At 37.1% G+C, this 22,148-nt stretch overlaps 1 protein-coding gene across 1 annotated transcript in view; it reads left to right on the top strand.

Annotated features, from left to right (window-relative positions):
• Positions 1-22,148, top strand: part of L3MBTL3 (L3MBTL histone methyl-lysine binding protein 3) — a 124,614-nt gene that overhangs the window by 46,500 nt on the left and 55,966 nt on the right. Inside the window, exons 8-12 of the mRNA XM_049771161.1 lie at positions 565-656; positions 2,948-3,052; positions 9,859-9,994; positions 12,910-13,001; positions 15,851-16,002. Coding sequence (XP_049627118.1) covers positions 565-656; positions 2,948-3,052; positions 9,859-9,994; positions 12,910-13,001; positions 15,851-16,002 — 577 coding nt within the window. The remainder of the gene's footprint in view (positions 1-564; positions 657-2,947; positions 3,053-9,858; positions 9,995-12,909; positions 13,002-15,850; positions 16,003-22,148) is intronic.

Below are 22,148 nucleotides of genomic sequence, written 5' to 3' on the forward strand. Positions count from 1 at the left end.
AATGCTGTCTCTGCAGTGCTATTGGTCTGGCCCCTTAAATTCTTTTTAAAATTATATTTTTGGCAATGTGATTTGCAATATTGATAATGACAGAATTTCAAGCATAAAACATTCATTACCGTAACGTCCACCAGAATTTAGCTTCCCTCCTCCATTGTTGTAGTGTTCCCCCTCCTCATTTTATACCATCCCTACCTACCCTACATTGATGCACTTTCTACTAATTAACTCTATTATTTTCATTTTTGTTTTTTTTTGGGGGGGGGGCACCAGAGCCAGTAGTGCTCAGGACTTATTCTTGGCTGAGGGGTCACTCCTGGTATTGCTCAGGGAACTACATTGATTGCCTGGTATTGAACCCAGGTCAGTTGTGAGCAAGGTCAATGCCCTACCTGCTGTATTATTACTCTGCCCCCCCCCCCCCCCAGGAAACAAAACTGGGAAATTCCTGCAATGGAAATAAGAAGAGCTCAGTGCAGTAGTAGTAAAGGAAGTGAAATTTTATTATATATTCTGATGTCATAGTATTGGAAATGTTGTTATTTATTTTCACTTGATTTTCAGGTTTACCCCCTAAAGGAAAGAAATCTTGGTGTTGGGCATCCTACCTGGAAGAAGAAAAAGCTGTTGCAGTGCCAGCAAAGTTGTTTAAGGAGGTACAAATACTTCTAGAAGTTACACTTTAGAAAAGTGAATGAATTAAAATTAGTAGTATTATTTTCTATTGTCTGTTTAGAAATAGTAGCTTGAAATAATTTTTCAGAGATGCTCTTTTCCATATGTATATACATGTGGAGTTTATCAAAGGTTGGTAAGAATTAACATATGCACAATATCCCACAGTGTCATCATGAGTATACACCAGGGTAGACATGTACTTTTCTCAACATTTACTGGACTTGTGCTCCAAATTTTTCATTTGTTTTTTTGTTTGCTTGTTTTTGCGTTTGGACCACACCCGACAGTGCTCAGGGGTTACTCCTGACTCTGTGCTCAGAAATCACTCCTGGCAAGTACAGAGGAGCATATGGGATGCTACAATTCAAACCACTGTCTGTCTGTCCTATATCAGATGTGTGCAAAAATGCCCTACCACTGTACTATCTCTATGGCCCATTGTGCTCCAAATTTTAGGAGTGAAACTTCTAACTAAAAACCAGGTGATAAAATGTGGCATGGAATTTCGTGTCAACATTATAGCTGTGAGAGAATAAAAGAGAACTACCATATTTTACATAATACTACAACTACAATCTAACAGTGACTTATAATATTAGCATTAATAAAATATTTTATGGTAAGAGCTATAAAATCAACTTAAAGTATAGATAGAAAATGTACTTCTGAGTACAGGATATGATATTAAGTCTGTCTAAACAAGATTCTGTCGCTTCTGTAAAGGTCCAAATAGCAAGTATTTTAGACTTTGTAAGGCATCTGGTCTTGGTTGTAACAATTCAGTCCAGCAGCCAGAGGCAATATATAAATGAATAGGTATGGCTGTATTCCAGTAAAATTAAATTTATGAAAACTGGTGTTAAGGTGCACATAGCCCATAAATGTGGTTTGCCTGACCACTGGTTTCAATTATTTAATTATATTTTATTGTAGTATGTTATGTTTCTGCTTTTGATCTTTTTTATGCATATATAAATTTAGGAAATGTATAAAAGTAATGAACTGGGATGATTAATTCTGTATTAATTTTTGATTGCATGCAAGGGATGTAGTTCAGTGATACACAGAGGCCTTAAATGTATGAGACCCTCAGTTTGTATGACCCAGCCCCCACTGAGCACTGCCAAATGTGGTCCATGATCCTGCATACCACTGGTTGTGGTGGCATTTGCAATATAAAAAATAATGTTTTAAACAAACATATATTATTAATTACCTATGAACATAAATTATATGAACTTTCTCTGTATAAATACTATAACTTTGGTCCTTTGCAAAATAGACTTCATGATCAATAGATTGACATTTGTCAGTATTATTTTTTTTAACATGCATTGAGTGAAAGCATCTACAGTTATCAGTACCTAGGTGATATATAGGAAGCAGCTTAAATTATTATGGAAGAAGGGGTTGGAACAATAGTACAGGAGATAGGGCATTTACCTTGCATGTGGCCAATCCAGGTTTGATCCCTAACACAACATATGGTCCTCCAAGTCCACCAAAAGTGATTCCTGTGAAGTAATGCCCTCAGCACTTCCAGGAATGGCCTAAAAAATTATTATGGAGCAAATATAAAATAAACTGCCATATATGTGTTATATATATTGCCTTTTCTTTAGACATGTTTTAGTGAATACCATTGTTTACCCAACATGTTTCACATGTGTTGGGATTTGAGTCAATTTCTAGAATTAAAATTGCTGAGCCAAAAAGTGTTCTGTTTTAATAGCTATTGTGAGATTGTAAGATAAGTGTCTCTCTTGCCAGTAAGCCTGATAGGTAGCCTAATAGGTGATAGCTTTTTTTGTTTGTTTGTTTTTGGGTTTTGGGGGGCCAGATCCTTTGACACTTAAGAGTTGCTCCTGGTTATGTGCTCAGAAATTGCTTCTGGCTCGGGGACCATATGGGACATTTGGAGATCTAACCCATGTGTCCTGGGTCAGCCAGTGCAAGGCAAATGCCCTACAGTTGTGCTATTGCTCTGCTCCAGCCCCAATAGGTGATAGCTTCTTAATGTAATTTTGCTTTGTGTTCTATTTATGGGTGAGAACAAGTACTTTTTCGAACATGGTAGTATTTGAATTTTATTTTCTACTAACTTTTTTATAGCCTTTGTACAATTTTTCAATTGAATTACTTGGTATCCTTTGCTGTTATGGTCTTAGGAGTTACTCTAATTGGGAAAAAAAGGTTAAATATTAAGCATCTTGATTTTTTTTTATGATTCCAGAATATATTCTTAAACTGTTCATATTTTACATTTTAGTATCAATCCTTTCCCTATAACAAAAATGGGTTTAAAGTTGGCATGAAGTTGGAAGGTGTGGATCCAGAGCATCAGTCCGTCTACTGTGTCCTAACTGTGGCTGAGGTAAGCTTTGCCTTATCCTTATTAGTGAGTTCTTTTACTTCATGGCAGCCATGGTACTTAATAGTGTATGTATGTTATTTTATTTATTTATTTTTGTTTGTTTGTTTTTGGGTTTTGGGCCACACCAGGTGACACTCAGGAGTTATTCCTGGCTATGTGCTCAGAAATCGCTCCTGGCTTGGGGACCATATGGGATGCCAGAAGATTCAACCACAGTCCGTCCTGGGTCAGCACATGCAAGGCAAACACCCTACTCTTATTTTTTAAGTCTCTTTTATTGATGAAGTAACTAAGGATCAGAGATGTTTAGAAAAGCTCGTACAAACAGTTTCAAAATGTTAGGAACAGAATTTTTATTTACATCCTAAATTTATATGAATTTTAAAAAACACATTAACATATTTTTGAGGTATCCGAAATTTTTCAAGAAAATTAAAATATATATATATACATATGTAAATATTTTACTCCAGTATATTATCAAACACATGTTTTGGCTTTTTTTTTTTTTTTTTAATTTTATTGAAACTGTTGTGATTTACAAAGGCCTTTGTAGTTGGGTTTCCGACATACAATCAATCAGGGCCTGTTCTATCCCCAGTGTGTGCTTTCCTCCACCAGTGTTCACCAGGTGCATTAAATACTACCCCTCCTGTACCATAGCCTGCTAGTATAACAGGCCCATTTTAAGTTTAAATTGTTAAAGTTTGGGTCTCTTGATTCTGTTGTTGTTGGTTTTGGATTGGATATTTAATTCTGTCCTTTTTTAACACTACCAATGCACCTGAGACCAATTGGTGCCTAGCCCTCATTCTTTCATATTTTTATTTCTCTTCTTCCACTCAGTTTCTTTCCTTCTCACTATACTGTGGGCCAACAATAAAACTTCCATTTAGATCATTGCATTTTTTTATGGAGTTATTCTAAATACCACATAAGTGAAATCATTCTGTATTTATCCTTCTTTTTCTGGCTAACTTGATTTAACATAACATCTTCCAGTTCCATGTAACTGTAAATTTAATGATTGCATTATTCCATATAGCTATGTACTATTCCATTGTATATATGTAACACATCTTCATGATCCACTCATCTATTGTTGGACATGGAGGTTTATTTTAAGTCTTGGCTATTGTACTGAGTGCTTCAATGAATAGCGGTGTAAATACATACTTTTGGATGATTATTTTTCTGTCCTGGGTATAGAAACCCTAAATAGGGTTTGCTTGGTCAATTGGAACTCAATTTTGAGTTTATTGAGAACCCTTCCTACTGTTTTCCATGGTGCATTCCCACCATCAATGAATGTGAGTTCCTTTCCTATCGCATCTCCACCAACAGAGATTGTTCCCAGTTTTTTGTTTGTTTGTTTGTTTGTTTGTTTTGTTTTGTTTTTGGGCCACACCTGACAGTGCTCAGGGGTCACTCCTGGCTGTCTGCTCAGAAATAGCTCCTGGCAGGCATGGGGGACCATATGGGACACCGGGATTCGAACCAACCACCTTTGGTCCTGGATCGACTGCTTGCAAGGCAAACGCCGCTGTGCTATCTCTCCGGGCCCTGTTCCCAGTATTTTTGATATGTGCCATCCTCACTGATATAAGATGATATTTCATAGTTGTCCTGATTAGGATTTCCCTAATGATAAGGGATGATGAGCTTTTTTTTTCATATGTCTGTTGACCATCTGTTGGTCTTCTTCAGAGAAGTATCTTTTTCCTCTCCCCATTTTTTGATGTTTTTATTTGTTTGTTTGTTTGTTTGTTTATTGGTTTTGGGGCCACACCGGTGACACTTAAGGGTTACTTCTGGCTATGTGCTCAGAATTCACTCCTGGTTTGGGGGACCATATGGGATGCCAGGGGATTAAACCGCAGTTTGTCCTAGGCTAGCGCGTACAAAGCCAGACGCCTTACATACTGTGCCACCGCTCCGGCCCCTATGATGTGTTTAGGTTAGGTTTTGTAAAGTTAAACTTTGTGAATGCTTTGTATACCTAGATATCAAACCTTTATCGGATGTGTTAAGTGAAAAAATTTTCTCCCATTCAGTTAGCTGTCTTCCTAATTCCGTTTGTGTTTCTTTTGCCATACAGAAACTTTTTAATTTAATATAGTCCCATTTAGGTTTAATGTTCTAACTCTTGGCATTGACATCTTATCATTGAAGATTTCTTTGAGTTCTGAGTGCTGTAGTGTTCTGCCTATTTTCTTCAATGAACTTTATGGACTTGGATCTAATCTCAAGATCTTTAATCTACTTTGTATTCATTTTTATTTAAGGTGTGAGATATGGATCAATTTTTAAATTCTTACACATGATTATTTAATTGTTCTAACACAATTTGTTGACAAGATTCCATTTCAGATTCTTGGCTCCTTTGTCAAATATTTTTTTTCCTTTGTCAAATATTAATTTACCGTATACTTGGTGTTTTGTCACTGGATATTATATTCTAACCCATTGGACTGAAAGTCTGTGTTCTAATTCTATTTTGATCACTATGGCTTTGTAGCAGAGCTTCAAATTAATTTATGAGATGCCTTCCTGTTTCTTGTTTCTCAGTATGGATTTGATATCCTAGATCTTTCATGGTTCCACACCAACTTTGTAATTGATTGTTTTAAATCCTTCAAGAATATTTTTCTAAATTTGAATTTAGAAAATGCATTGAATTTATATAGTAGTTTAAGAAAGATGGTTATTTTGATGATATTGATACTTTCAATCCATGTTCACCCTGATAATTAATTCTAGGGGTAGATCCTAAGGATACATTTACATATGCAAAATTAACAGACTTTGATGTATGCTTCTGATGGTACCATTCATGATAATGAAAAAGTGAAAACTGCTTAGCTGTTTATAGATATGGAAGCAATGAAATAATCATGGCAATTCAGTGAAACAGAACAGTACTTGGTGTTTAAAACAATCTGTATTATATATTATATAAATGTATATTATATATGTATATATTATATATATATAAATACGCATATAAGAATTTAAGAAAAGAACTTGCAGGGGCCTGAACGGTGGCACAGTGGTAGGGTGTTTCCGTTTGCTTGCACCTGGCTAACCTAGGACGAACCACGGTTCAATCCCTTGGCGTCCCATATGGTCCCCAAGCTAGGAGCGGTTTTTGAGTTCATAGCCAGGAGTAACCCCTGAGTATCATCGGGTGTGGGACAAAAACAAAAAAGAAAGACAAGAAAGAGAGAGAAAGAAAGAAAGAAGGAAGGAAGGAAGGAAGGAAGGAAGGAAGGAAGGAAGGAAGGAAGGAAGGAAGGAAGGATAGGAAGGAAGGAAGGAAGGAAGGAAGGAAGGAAGGAAGGAAGGAAGGAAGGAAGGAGGAAGGAAGGAAGGAAGGAAGGAAGGAAGGAAGGAAGGAAGGAAGGAAGGAAGGAAGGAAGGAAGGAAGGAAGGAAGGAAGGAAGAAAAAGAAAGGAGGAAGGGAGGGAAGGAGAAGGGAGGGAGGAGAGAAAAGAACTTGCAGAGTACGAGTACATAATATGTAAAAAAGGACAAAAATGCAAGTGGGCATTTTAAAGTATTTGAAGGAAATACTCTACAAATAAGGACAATCCCATTATTAAATAAGAAGCTTTAATTCTTCCCCTTTCAAATAAAGGAGGTTTAGTAAATGCTCCAAGGACCAGCATACATACACACATCTTTTCTCACTCTGAACATTCCATCCTCATGGATTGGAAGAATCAATGAAAAAGAAAACTAAATAGGGCTGTTTAGAAGAAGGAGAATGGCAGGAAGATCTACATTTAGATTTCATTGTTCTTGGTTGTTTCTCCATTAACAATGAAACTTTGTTCCTAAAATATGGAGAAATAGGGTGTTTCCTGTAAGCTCTGGTCTTACCAATTTCACCAACTGATCAATATAGAAGCTTGGCTTATGTGGATCAGAGTAGATATTAAAAAATATCTATTATAATCCCTTAGCATACAACTCATCAGCCATCAGCAGCAGAATAAAAGCATAGTTGATGCAGTTTCACTCACATACCTTCTCCATAAAACAAACAATAGACTTTATTGCAGTGAGAATAGTTACCCAACACTTGAAATACCTGCCTTTGTGTGGGGTGGGGGTGGGTTTAAGTGGCTAGATCTCCCCCCAAAAATCACAGTTGTGGGAAATGTGGAACCATTAGATTATGCAAAGGACACTTAGAGTGTGAGATGTGAGACAGGAAGTCAGTATAGTCTTGTATGACCTCAGTTGATAACTTGCAGGATGATGGGTGACTCAGATATTTCATCTTTGTCACATATAAATATCCCCCAAATTGAAAGCATTAATGTAGTGTCACAAGTTTTGTTGGTGATTTTGCTAATACCAGTGCTGTGACTAATGATAAATAGCCATATGTTACTGGTCTCCTGCAGCATCATTTCCTGGACCTGGGCTAAATGCTGACTAGGTGGATACTTGGGTTTATGGAGTTTTGCCAAGCAAATGTTTTGTGAAGGACATGGTAGCCATCTTTAAATGTTGGCAAATAAAAGTGTTTTACTTGGTTGGCTAGGAAGGAAGATTTTTTAATAAGGAAGTTATGGGAAGTGAGTACATCCATATACTACAGTTTTCACTGAAATTGAGAGAGAAGTATATTGGGAATGATTAAGTTAGCCTATTGGAATAGGAAGATGTCTTCATAAATTTAATAGTCGAGTCTGTGTTGTTTCTGATGGAATAAGAGTCTTCGAAATGAGCCTTCTTAGTGGAGAGAAACTGCAGGAAGCAGAGGAGTCAGGCTATTGGGTGAGTCATCTCTGTTTGTTGTGGAAGTACTTGGGACAGATAGCAGTGGAATACACCAGCCTTAGTGGCTAGTGAGTGAGAGGGGATGCTTGAGAGGGTCATGTGCTTGGTGAGAGGAAGTGTTATAGCTAACTGGTGGGGGTCTGAGAGGGATAAGAGTGGAGAATGGTGAAAAGTGAAAAACAAAAAGTACGGTTCAGTACACAGGCTGTGGCCCAAAGGCAGGAACACCTCATCAGCCTTGGTGGCTGCATAATGCAGAAGCAGCCTTAAGAGGGTTGAACAGGCATATCACTGAGTAAGAAGATTGAGGCTGTGGAGAAATTTGCCAAAGGAAAGGATTTCAGAGAAAAAAGAAACAGGGATTAGGGCAGTGGAGAAGATCAGGAATTCAGAGCAGGATAACCCTGACCCTGATAAATGTTGTTTATACATAGACAAGAAGCTATTGGGTATTTCTCCAAGCTCTTGGGTTTGTAAGAGAAGCAACCCCAAGTTTTATCTTGACATTAGGTGGTTGTGCAATGTAGAGATGACCTCCTGCCCTTATTGAGAGAGTAGACTCGCAGGGATCCTGGCCTTGACTCTGTTGAGAGGCTCTAATCCCCCTGAGGTTGTCAACTTAGTTGTAAATGTTATATGTGTCTATTATAATTGAAAAATGCTGATGCAGAATGTAAAAAATCCATTAGCCTCTCCTCTTTCTCACTTCTTAAAAGAAATTGCTAATATTTGTCATGTATCTTTAACTTTTTAATTATGAATTAATATGTAAGTATACATATACATATGAGAACTTACATATACATAAAAATGCATATATATACTTGTATATACATTCACAGATAACACAGGTGTGTATTTTAATAACACAAGAATTTGTACAAATGAATTTTCTTATACATGGACTCATCCTGTATAGTTTGTTTTGCTGCTTAAATTTTAGCAAAATGTTTTAGAGAAAATTCATAGTAGTAAATGTGTGGCTAGCATATTTGAGGGATTGTGTAAAGTCATGTACTGCCAGGACTCTGTACTCTCAAGTGTCTTGTTTAAGTTTATGCAGTACAGGGGCTCCTGAAGTAGTTAGAGGGGGCTATATGGGCTGTATTTCCAGTGAATTAAATCTGCTTGTGCTAGTATGAGGGAGATTGAGGAGCAGAATTTCTCTCTAAGAGCCCATGACAGAGCAATGACCCCATTGAAGTCTCATAAATACATGCTATATTTAAAATTTAACTCAGTTTCTTGAAGTGGAGCCTTGCAGGAAGTTTTAGGCCTCGCATGTAGCTTGTGTTACAAGAATGAGCTCTTATAAGTGACTTAGAGATACTTTCTCATCTTCATTATGAATTAGGGAGGCTTTTCTTTTTCTTAATTGAACCACTGCTGGTGAAGAGAATCGTTTTGATTCTCTCTGTGTCTATACCAACCTTGCTCTGGCTAACTACTTCCCTATGTAGTTTTATATATTATAAACTCTATGTGTTTTCCAGACTGGCTGCTTTCCTGCCCACTTTTATTTATTTGTTATTTGGGCCAAACCTGGCTGTGCTGAGGATTTACTCTTGGCTCTGTGCTCAGGGATTACACCAGATAAGACTCAGGGGACATATATGATGCTAGAAATATATGATGCTAGACATTGAACCAAGTACACCAACTGCAAGGACTTACCCACTCTACTGTCACTATCACCCACTGTATTAGTGACTTGTGCTAGTACAAAAGAGAAATTAGTAAGACTAGAGAATAGTTGGAAAAAATAGTCTATAGTCCTTGTCACATGCTTGCTACTTAACTTGTGATGTTGCCAGGACACTACAAATAAATCTTCCCAATATATGGTATAAAATGTCATAGTCTTGCTTTTCTTTTACTTGATCATTAGTTTTTGTTGCTTTTTATGAGAAAGCTTTGAGAATGTATATTACCCCATATATGATGCTCATGTTAATTATTTTTTGCATATATACAATACAGTTTTTTCATCTGTTAACCTGTTTTATTCATTACAGGTTTGTGGATACCGGATCAAGTTGCACTTCGATGGATATCCAGACTGCTATGACTTCTGGGTAAATGCAGATGCTCTGGATATTCATCCAGTTGGGTGGTGTGAGAAAACTGGCCATAAACTCCATCCTCCAAAAGGTATTGCAGTTTTTGTTTTATATTTTAAAGTCTGCACTTATTTCCTTCTATCTTAATTTATAACTTTTAAGAATTCAAATTTTATGATAAAACAATGCTTTGGAGGCCATAGAAATAGCACAGCATGTAGGGCATTTGCCTTGCACGCAGCCAACCTGGATTTGACCCTCGGCATCCCATAGAGTTTTCTTTGCGTGCCTGAAGTAATTTTTGAGTTCAGAGCGGGGAATAATTACTGAGCCCCATGAGGCATGACCTGAAAACCAAAAAAAAAAAAAAATATATATATATATATATATATATATATATATATATATATATATATATATACATATATAGTTATATTCCATGATAATAAAAAATGTATTCAAGTTGAAAGGAACTTATAATATGAATCCAATCTAAGAGAATAGCATGTCATTGATAATAAATATTATCAATTAAAGTGAAATTAACTTTAAAAACATATACTCTGCAGCTGGAAAGATAGTACAGCAGAAGGACAATTTGCTTTGTACATGGCCAACCTGTAATGGACCCAGGTTCCATTACTGGCATCCCATATGATCCCCCAATCCTTCCAGGAATGATTTCTGAGAGCAGAGCCTAGAGTAATCCCTGAATAATGCCATATGTGGCCCCAAAAAAACCCACCAAAAATTAAATTAAAAAGTACATTCTAACCTAGTAAACTGTAAACTGTTATGCTTTTTTGAATATGTATTTGCATTTTCATGATATTTAATTTTGCTTCCAAATTTTAGCTATAGATTGCTAAAATATATGCAATTTTTGAAAAAAAAAACTATTTTGAAAATAAGTTCCACCCTGTTTCTACATTCAGTTTATTTACTTATATTCAGTATGTGGAAAATCTAAAAAATAATACTTTATAGAACTTGTAAATCTTAATAATTCAGAGATTTGGAAAAGAGACTATGTAACATTAAAAGTAGATTTAGATAGTATTAACTTTTTAATTATTACTGAGATCTGTATCACATGCTTACATAGAGAGAAAATGGTAACAATTATTTTTTTCTTTTGTCCTCAATGTATTTAATATCTTTTTTTTTATTTAAACACCTTGATTACATACACGATTGTGGTATTTAATATTTTACTTTCATTTTCAACTATTCATATTCTCCTTGATAACAAACTACCACATTACTCTTTTTCTTTATTTGGTTTTTGAATTCAGGGATCACTTCTGGTGGGGCTTGGGGGACATTTAAAGTACCAGGGGTTGAACTCAGGTTTGTGACTTGCAAGGCAAGTGCCATACCCTTTGTACTGCTTCTCTGGCCCCACTAGTTTGGTATTTTGGGCCTTTCTTAGGGTTATTCCTTTAAGGGGGCCAGTTATCCTTAACTTTAACAAAAAAAACTAAGGACATATGTTTTTTGTTTGGCTGCTTGGTAGGGTTTTTGTTTGTTTAGTGTAGCTGCTTTGATTTATTTATTTTTGGGATTTGTTCTTATTTTTGTTTTTTGGGCCATGCCTGCCTATGATCAGGGCTTACTCCTGATTCTGCACTCCTGCCTTTGCTCTCAGGAATATATAAGGTACCAGGGATTGAATCTGCATTAGCTATAGGCAAGGCAAATGACCTACCTGCTATGCTATTTCTCTGACTATCAAGAAGGGCATTTTCAAACAGCTAAAGAATTAAATAGAAACATTTTGAGAAAATGAGAATAAGAAAGAAAACATGTAAGACTATATAAGATTACTTTTTATGTATGTTAAATTATTAATGTCGGGGCCGGAGAGATAGCATGGAGGTAGGGCGTTTGCCTTTCATGCAGAAGGTCATCGGTTCGAATCCCGGCTTCCCATATGGTCCCCCGTGCCTGCCAGGAGCAATTTTCTGAGCATGGAGCCAGGAGTAACCCCTGAGCACTGCCGGGTGTGACCCAAAAACCACAAAAAAAAAAAAATTATTAATGTCATGCTCCCTTCTTGACCTTGTAGAAATGAAAGAGAGTATATTAACATAAAGTGCTCAGTTTATTTAAGAAAATGTTTGCTTTATGAAATTTTAGACATTAAGACAAGTACATTTCTAGTCTTGTAATTGGCCAACCACTTATTTCACAAACCTTGAATTGTCATTTAGTGATGAGAGACCAAAATACATTATTTCCAAACTTTTTTTCCTATTTATTAAAAGTTAACCTTCCAGGTTTCAGAGTATAGCCAGTAGGGTGCTTGCCGTGTACCTGGGTAACTTGAATTCAGTTCCAACATCACATATGGTTCCCCAAACCCTAACAAGATTAATTCCATAGTACAGTGGCAAAAGAAAACCTGAGCATTGCAGGGTGTGCCCCCCCCCAAAAAAAAAAGTCTTTGAAAAATAGAACAGATGAAGAAGGTAGAAATGCATTTACTTCTCTGGGGCTGGAGTGGTAGCGCAGCTGTAGGGCATTTATTTGCATGAGGCTGACTCAGGATGGATGCAGGATCAATCCCCAGCATCCCATTGGTCACTTGACCCAGGAGCGATTTCTGAACATAGAGTCAGGAGCAACCCCTGAGTGCCCTGCGTGTGACCCACAAAGCCAAAATGAAAAAAACAAATACACTTTGCTTCTCTATCTCAGGCTACACACCAAAGGAAATCCCTGCTAATTAAAAGAAGTGCCTTTATTCATATACCTGATGTAATATGTAGCTACTTTCTGTTTTTTTATATCTACTACTTTTAATTCAGAATTGGAAAAAAAAGCAGTTTGTTGAAAATAATCACAGCTGTCTGTGAAAATTGTTGGGAAATATGAGTTAAGTTTTGTAATTAAAAAGATCACTGATTGCTTGACTTATCCATGTTGAAGTAATAAAGTGGGAATGAAAGGTTATGTAAAATATTTTGGTATTTTACTAAATCTGCTTATATGTGCTTACTCTAGGATACAAAGAAGAAGAATTTAATTGGCAGACTTATCTTAAGACTTGTAAAGCTCAAGCAGCTCCCAAGTCACTATTTGAAAATCAGAATATAGTAAGTACATCCAAAATACTTTTTCAAAAAGAAATGGTTTTGAGAGTTCCCTTAGCATAAATTACAAGGAATAACAAAACTAACTGCAATAAATTTTTGTATGCTTTGATAAATAGAATATCTTTACTGTTAAAAAAAATTTATCTAGAAAAAAGGCATTTGCCTTGCATGCAGAAGGACGGTGGTTTGAATCCCGACATCCCCTATGGTCCCCTGAGCCTGCTGGGTGCAATTTGTGAGCATAGAGTCAGGAGTAACCCCTGAGCGCTGCCAGGTGTGCCCCAAAAACCAAAAAGAAAAAAAAAAGAATAACCTTACTGTAATTAAACTTTAAGAATAGCTTAAAATAATTTGCAGATAAATACCTACTTCTTAGCTATCTCTTTGAGGGGGAGAAGGTATGACAGTACAACATCTAGGTGATTCTTTTTTGTTGTTGTTATGGTGCATAATGAGATAAACTGGGATATTTTGTTTTTAGTGCCTCCTATTTAAGAGCGTTGTTGAAATGGGATTCACATAGTGAGATGACTGTCACCATCTCTAGATATACTTGATGGAGACTGATTTGTTTTCGCTTCAGCTTCTAGCTTCTCTTTGCAGTAGAAGTAACACATGCAGAGTATGATTATGTGTATAGCCATAATCACGTTTTTCCTCTTGCCATCTCTGAGGAACCTGGTATGCTATATTCATTTTCCTTGCCCAAGCTTTGGCCTAATTGAAATGAACAGAGAGTGAGCAGGTGGAAAACTGGTACCATTTTTATAACTTTATACAGGCTCAGTTGGCTTTGAGCCCTTGATTTAAAAAGATTTCCAGTTCCTTTCCAGCCCTGCTGCCCATCCCAGGAGCCACTGGATCAGGGCAGACCTGTCCTACAAAGGGACCCTCATGGAATCTATACACTGTTAGACTATCTTCTTTCATGGGTATGGACTAACCCTTTCAAATTCACCAGTCAGATACTCTGGCTTCTCTTCACATCACACAAGTCTTTCGCCTTTTACCAAATACACCAGATTCAAAGAACTGTGAGTGACAGTGAGAGCAGATCATAAAGTTTCACTAATGGGATTCTTTTCAAAGGAGTAAATATCAGAAATGTAGCAAAACCTTTTTATCCACTCCAAATGCCTTCCATTTAGGAAATGATGCTAATCAGTTATTTTGAGGACATGAGTCCAATGACGGAAACATCTCTGTTTCTATAGAACCCGAGGCAGGTTAAATTAGAGAAATGTGTGTATTGGGGGTGGAGCATTGTTAATGGACCATAGATGCCCATGTTGCTACATTTAAATATTTTAATTAAAAGTATGTTAGCTAAATTGCTGACATGAAAATACTGCCTTGTCAATATCTTAGACAGCAAAGGAGAAGAGACAGGTGGAAACTTTAGTGATCTGCTGTAATCGCTTTCATTTTACTAATCTTTTTCCTGATCTTTCATGATCAATTCAGTAAGAGCTTTGATTAGCTACCTTGAGACATCTTAAATTCTGAGCATTGCTAGGGAACCATTGGATCATGGACTATATGTTTGATATCTAGAAATATTAATTTTTTTTATTTTGTGAATCCTGGCCTTTAAAATACTGTAGTATTTATTGTCAGAATGCATAATATCAGGAGTTAAATGTACAGAAGAAATTTATGTCTAACATTTGTGTTTCAGTTCAGACAAAATTTACTCTGACTTAACTTTTAATTACACCTGTTTATATTTTTTTGAGTTTTATTTTGTAGTGAAAAAAAGAGTTGCATATTTTGCATTGTCTTTAGAATAGTATCTGTGCTCCTCAGTCTGTTGAACTGCCATCCAAGTCCACTTTTGAGATTAAAATATTTTTCTTTACAAGAAGATGACAAACAAGCCAGAGAAATAGCACAAGAAATAGGTTGCTTGCCTTGCTTGCACCTGATTCCCACCAACCCATTACTTTGTGGTAATATAATCCCCCCAGAATAGCAAGAGTTTATCTTGAGGTCAGAACCAGGACTAACCCCTGAACATTACCTGGTATGATACCCAAACCTCATGATCAAAATCTCAGTGTTATGGGATATTTTTTTACTGCTTCTCACACTACATATTAGTGAACTTTTTATTGTTTAAGTTGCATTTTCTAGATGGCTAATGCTATGGATGCTTTTTCATTGAAAAGTATTCTAGTCTGTAGGTATGCAATTCATTCTTTTGGTGATCTGTGAAATATATCTTTAGTGTTAAATAAAAGTCCTAGTAATTTGCAGTTTCAATTTTAATGTATGAAAATGAACTACTCTTTAAAGAAATCTTTTAAGAAATAGTGAATTTGTTAGCTTATTAAGTGACTATTTTGTGTGAAATGATGTTTATTTTGAGTATATAATTAAAAAATTATAGAATGAATAAAACTTGACTAAATTGTAGTGGTAGTCATATAAAGGATCTAGAAAACTACTGTTAAAATGAATTATATACTCAGAGGTTGTGAAATATTTTAGTTTGGTGATACAATGTTAGTTTATTTTGGGGGCCACACACAGGGCTTAGGACTTTCTTCTAACTCTGTACTTAGGTCACACCTGACAGGCTTGGGGCACCAAATGGGGTGCCTGGGATCGAACCAAGTCAGTTATATGCAAGGCAAGCACCCCACCAACTGCACAGTGTCTCAGGCCTAAGGGAATTGTTCTTAAAATGTTGTCTGTTGGAAAACTGCTCTGCTATGAAACTTGTCTTTAATTGGTAAAGTCTCTGAATATAACCCATGGCTGCTATGCTAGTTAGCAGGAGATAAAGACAGGATGCAAGTGTTTCTTAAGTGTGTGCTTATCCCCAATTAAATTTGTGTGTTTTGTAGACAGTGATCCCATCAGGCTTTCGCGTTGGAATGAAGCTTGAAGCTGTAGACAAAAAGAATCCAGCTTTCATCTGTGTTGCTACGGTAACAGATATGGTGGACAATCGTTTCCTCGTGCATTTTGACAACTGGGATGAAAGCTATGACTACTGGTGAGAGAAACATTTTCCATTGCTGTGCTCCTTATCCAGTTGTGTGTGTGTGTTTCCCCTAAAAAGAAGGTACATGGTTTTAATATAGTAATAATGCAAATTTTATAGCAAAAAAAGACATTAGTCTGCTAGTCTTCTGAAATAATTTTTCCCCTGGGACATAGAGTTTGGGAGGGGCGCTTTGAAGTGGTGCTGAGTAGGTAGAGTGGGACGTTGTGATTTTCAGTCCAATGTTGGTGTAATGTTGGTGTTCGGTGGGAGGGCCATATGATTCTAGGAATTATCTCTGTGTGGTCTGGTAGTAAAGGAGCCTCCAAAGGGTGAAACTGGTGATACTTGAGAGATTATGAAGTGCAAGGATTGAACCGGGGTCATTATGTACCTTAAACCCTATACTGTCTCATACATGTGTCTTAACCCCTATATTATATCACTGATCCCCTTCCCCCATTTCAGAATTTTAATATTTTTACATGAAGGATATTGTACATATTCTAGAATATAAAACATATTCTAAATAATATCCTTAATTCTGCTTTGTGATTTGTATTTTAATGAACTTCCTATAGGGGAAGTGTGGTTTCTTTAGCCACATTCCCAGAATGTGCTCAAAAGCGAGTATCTTGTGCCTTTAGCAAAATGTAATCGTTTTTTTTTCATATTTGTATGCTCAATCAGTAACTTAATGATTTATAGGAGTTAAATGCAAACATATTAATAATGGAGGCTTGCTTCCATTGTTTATTTCATTGCATAACTTGGTTACAATAGTATTAACCTTTGTAGCTGTGTTGTACAAAGTTATTGTATTGAGAAAAAACTGCCATCACTACTCCACCTTTGTCTTTTATGTTTCAGGATCATAAGCATTGCTTTGGGACTTATGCCAGCTCTAGGCTTGAGGAAACCTTGAGATGCTAGGAATAGAATTTGAATATCCTACATGTAGAACATGTGCTTAGGCTTTTGAGCTGTGTTGTCATTCCAAGGATACTATTTTTAAATCCCTAAAATCCTTGTATATACCACACAAAGCAGTAGGAAAAACATAAAATTATGTCATTTTTAATCATTTACTAACCTCTGATTTTTATTATAAAACTTGGTTGTCCTGTTGACAATTCCAGTCAAGATTTGCAACCAAGTCCTCATTATATTATGTTCCATAATCTTTCATTCATCATGTATTTTCTGTTTTTGCCTGTTCATTGGTGATTAATTATCTATATTGATCACAGGTGTGAGAGTTGATGAGAAAACTTTAATTTAAAAGCCCTTTTACTTATCCTGAACATCTAAGATTTGATGTACTATCAATGACCAAGGATCCAGCTCTTGAATAAGTGATACACTAAATCAGTTATTGGAATTTATTTTCATTGTATTCAATTTTTTATTTACTTAATGAAAAGTTTTTTAGCCTTGATATAAGCAGAATGAAAGAATAAGTTATATTTGTTATTTTAACATTCTGAAAGTATAAATTGATTGCTTGTTTTATTTATTGATGTATGTCTTTTAAAAATATTCTTCTGAGAAATGAGTGATAAAGAAGGCCAGAAAAAAAATATCACTTTCTTTTGGGATGGGCGGGGAAGCACACCTGGTAATGCTTAAGACTTACTCTTGGCTCTGCACCCAGGGGTCATTCCTGGTGAGCTCTGGGGACCATCTGGGGAATCAGGGATTAAACCCGGGTCAGTCACATGCAAGGCAAATGCCTTAACTCTTGTACTATCTATCTGCACAATCATTTATGTTTGATGCCGAATGCATATGAAATAGAAAGGATCTTTTAAATTATTTGTTGTCTATTTAGAGAGGGGCCATACTCAGCTGTGCTCAAGGGATACTAGGGTCACTCCCAGGGATGCTTGGGGGGTCTAGCAGTGCCAATCCCTGGCAGTGCTTTATTTGGGGCAAGGCCAATGGGTATATAGACAGGGACTAAAGCCAAAATCTTGCACATGCTAGACATGCGCTCTGCCACTTGAGCTATCTCATGTGTTGGTACTTTGTATTAGAAAGAGGAGAAAAAAATGTTTTGTTTTTTTTTTTAAGCTCTGGTTTTGTGGTTTTAGGAGTACACACTAATTATATTTAGGTTGGAATATACTTTGAAGATCTTATTTAAATGTCTGACTATAGACATGAATCTTATTTGTTAATTGCCAGAAAAAGGATAGTGTGTTCTCTTCCACAATTTGCAATTAAGGCACATTGGAAGTTGCTTAAGAACACTGGAATTTCTCCAGCTTTGTTAAGTATTATGTTCTTTGATCTTTGAATTTTGGAATGATTTTTATCTGCATAAATTACTTAGACATATAATTGAGATTACAAATTGGATTGCCTTTCCCGATTTAAAGTAATTCGGAATTGAACATTTTTTCTTTAAATTAGTGATTTTTTTTCTTTTACTTTAGTGATGATTTGAAATTATTTTTTATAAGATCTATGCTGCTTATGTGTATATCTTAGTACACACATTTATACATTTGTGGCATTAAATGATTAGCTGCAGTGAAATTTTTTTTCTTCTTAAGAGGAACACTGAGAAAATTTATGTAGGTTGGAGATGGGATTTTTGTTTGCTTGTTTGTTTTTAGTCTGTGTTTTGTTTGTTTAGGGCCACACCCAAGGTGGCTCTATCTCAGGACTTACTTGCTGGTAGGGTTTGGGGAAACATAATGGATGCCAAGAATTGAACCTGGGTTGGCAGGGCACCCTTATTCAAAGAATCACCCTACCTGCTATATTATTGAGGTTTTGTTTATAAAGTGAAAATTGTTTTACTTCTGAGTTTGTTTTGTTTGTTGTAAAAGTAGCTTTTAATTTTATTGCTTTAACAGTCATTAAACTTAGAAATAGTCTTAAATAGTCTTATTTAAGGCATTCAAAACTAGAAAGGACTTAGAAAAACTTGCAGAAGAATTGAAAATAGGAGGATGCCTCCCAGGCTGTGCTTGGAGGATAGTGTGCAGCCTCAGGGCTGTACCTGTTTTGTTTTGTCCCTGGCAAAACAAACAAGGAGGAGTCATCAATCCTTTCTGCTCAGGCACTGAAAAGGAAATTGCCTTAAAAAAATTCCTGTTTTGTTTGTTTGTTTGTTTGTTTTTTGTAACCTTGTCTGTTGAGAACCAAGATAGCCTGACCACAAAACTTAGCCTATTGTGAAAATAGGTCTGGTGGCAGGAGGTTGCAACTCCATCCATTTCTAATTTTAAGTCAGGAGTTCTATTGAGTCAGTGCAAAAAATCTTAACAAATAAATTAAGGATGGGAGAGAAACATTATATTAGTCCATTAGAACTATACAGAGGGCAGAGAGATAGCACAACAGTAGGGAGTTTGCGTTGCATGCAGCTAACTCAGGACAAATGGTGGTTCGAATCCTGGTATCCCATATGGTCCCCCAAGCCTACCAGGAGCAATTTTTGAGTGCAGAGCCAGGAGTAATCCCTGAGCGCTGCCGGGTGCAACCCAAAACCCAAAAAACAAAACCAAAAACAAACAAACATAGGGCTGTAGTTTTCTCTTGAATGTACTATAAACCTATTTTTTTTTGTTTGTTTTTTTGATTTTTGGGCCACACCATGATATTCAGGACTTACTCCTGACTTGTTTGTGGGAGTTGGGGGACACATGGGGTGCTAAAGATTGAACTCTCTTTGGCTAAATGGAAGGCAAGTATCACTCTGGCCCCTATAAACCTATTTCTTAAAGAGATCAAACTTTTTTTTTTTTTTGGTTTTTGGGCCACACCCGGCGGTGCTCAGGGGTTACTCCTGGCTATCTGCTTAGAAATAGCTCCTGGCAGGCATGGGGGACCATATGGGACGCAGGGATTCGAACCAACCTTAGGTCTTGGGTCAGCTGCTTGCAAGGCAAACGCCACTGTGCTATCTCTCCGGCCCCGAGATCAAACTTTTTAATAAATTGAGAATAATAGTAATTTTTGGTATCTCTTCATACTAAAGTTGACATGTCATTAGTGTTCTCAGTTTCTCAGAGCAGTTTCGGAGCTAAGAGATTTGTCATCTGTTAAATTGGGAAACATCAGGTTTACAGCGATGAAAATGAAAGACCTAGGTAGCCCTGTACTTCGAGAGAAATAAATACAAACACCACTTCTTGGGCTGCAGGGGAGATGGTTAGTGGTTAATTATTAGTAGCATCAGTCTACTTGGCACACCTAATGAAGGGCTGACTCATTCTTACGGCTTCCATGGGGACAATGGAATGGAGCTGGAGAAAGAAGGGTTTGGTAGGTATCAGTACGTAGAGGAATAATATTTTTGGCCAGGGAAAGCACTCCTTTGTATTTATGACCAAGGGTGTAAACTAGACCATTTGGGGAATGGCCTTTAGTATGTTCAGTAAATGACACAACTCTTCTAAGCTTTAGCTGACCCCTTTGCAAAAGGGATTGCTGATTATATCTATATTGTTAGGATGTTGGAAGGACTAAAATCAGCAGAAAGCCATTTGCAATATGACAAAAAGATAGCCTGAAGATAGTTAAGTAAGCAGGGAAGTTTGGTCCTGAAAGCAAAAGTGGATTATTGCTCAATTGGTAATCCATTTTAGAGGAAGGTTTTCTTAGAGAATTTTGAACCTTAAGGCAGCTGAGGGTGAAGAAGACTAGTCAGGGTAAGAGTGAAGTTAGATATGGAACCAGGTCATCTAGGAAGGACTGATCTTGGGAAGTACTAAAAAACTCATAGCTTATCTGGTAGAAAATTAAGGGATAAAAGGAAAAATTGACATTAGGGTAATGAGAAGGCAGTTCCCTTGTTTTTTCTAAGGGAGTATTAGTGTGCATTCAAAAACAAATAATAATGATTTTTAAAAACTAATGTAGCTAATGGAATAGGAAATGAATTAGGAATGAAAAAGAATGAGGTAACTCAATCTGATGAGCTTTGGGTATAGACTTGGTTCTGAAATATACTAAGTATGTGGAGTACTGAGACGTTGAGATCATGCTCTGGAATTGGGAAGCAGGTGAGGACCAGCATCCTGTGTTTCTCTAATTTTCGAAGCAAATAGAGCTTGAAATGAAGACTGATCTCCTTAAGCAGGTGTCTTGAAATGTTCTTGTTTGACTCTGCTTACATCTGAGTTGCCCGATGTGTGTGAATTGATTTTGTTTAGTGTTGTGTATGTAAATATTTTAGGGGATTATTATGTTACTGACCCTATCCTGATCGGTGATTGTGCCTTACCTTAGGGTGTGACCTGGCATTCTGCTCCCACCCTAGGGTGGTACCTGATTCTGCTTCCACCATTGGGTGGTATCTGATCCCCCCATTGGGTGGTACCTGATTCTGGGGGATAAAAACAAGGGTCTGTGGAAGGCGGGGGGCTTTTTGGCTGGAACTTATGCTGAGTCTTTGGACTTCAGTCTTGTCCACCGAATAAAGCTAATATTTCCACAAGCCTGACTGTCTGCGAGCTGTTTACCGGCCACTACACCTCAGAACTGCTGGCTGAACAGGGTGGCAGACGCGTGCTCCGAGCTGGAGGGGAAAGACCTCATCCTCCATCCCTCCATCAGTCAATCCCATCAAGGGCTGACTTGCAACATAATGGCGCCCTGAACGTGGATGTGAACTCTGGACCCAAGAGAACAGCAATCATGGTGAGATTCCTGCTTTTGAGTTTGATGTTGGCTCTTTTTAGTTGCAGTCAGCCCAAAATATTGGGCTGCCACGTGAAGCCATTGTCAAATATGGCCAAAACCCCTTCTGGGGGCAGAAGGGCAACTGAAACATGGGAGGTGGAAGCTTGTATCACCCCAATCTCAGGCCCAGGCCCAGGACTGAGACTTTGTTACAAGAAACAAAAGCCTTGGCCTCCTCAGAGACTGATGGAAAATCTGTATTGGAAACGGACAAGAAAAAAAGACTGTATTTAGAATGGACTGATTTACTGAATATGACTTACAGCTTGAATTTGGATTTCAACTTTGAAAATTTCAGACTGGACTTTTAGTTTAAACCGCTTTGAACTCTTAACATCCAGACACGCCCTACGGAAAAAGCTGCAGACAAGTTGCGTTGCAGCATCTGCGGCAGCGGAGCCAGCTTCCAAAGTGCTTTCTGGGAAAAAGGCAGCTGCGATCAGCACAGAACAACCATCCTG

The sequence above is a fragment of the Suncus etruscus genome, chromosome 4 (genome assembly GCF_024139225.1).
Source record: "Suncus etruscus isolate mSunEtr1 chromosome 4, mSunEtr1.pri.cur, whole genome shotgun sequence".
Classification (NCBI taxonomy): Eukaryota; Metazoa; Chordata; class Mammalia; order Eulipotyphla; family Soricidae; genus Suncus; species Suncus etruscus.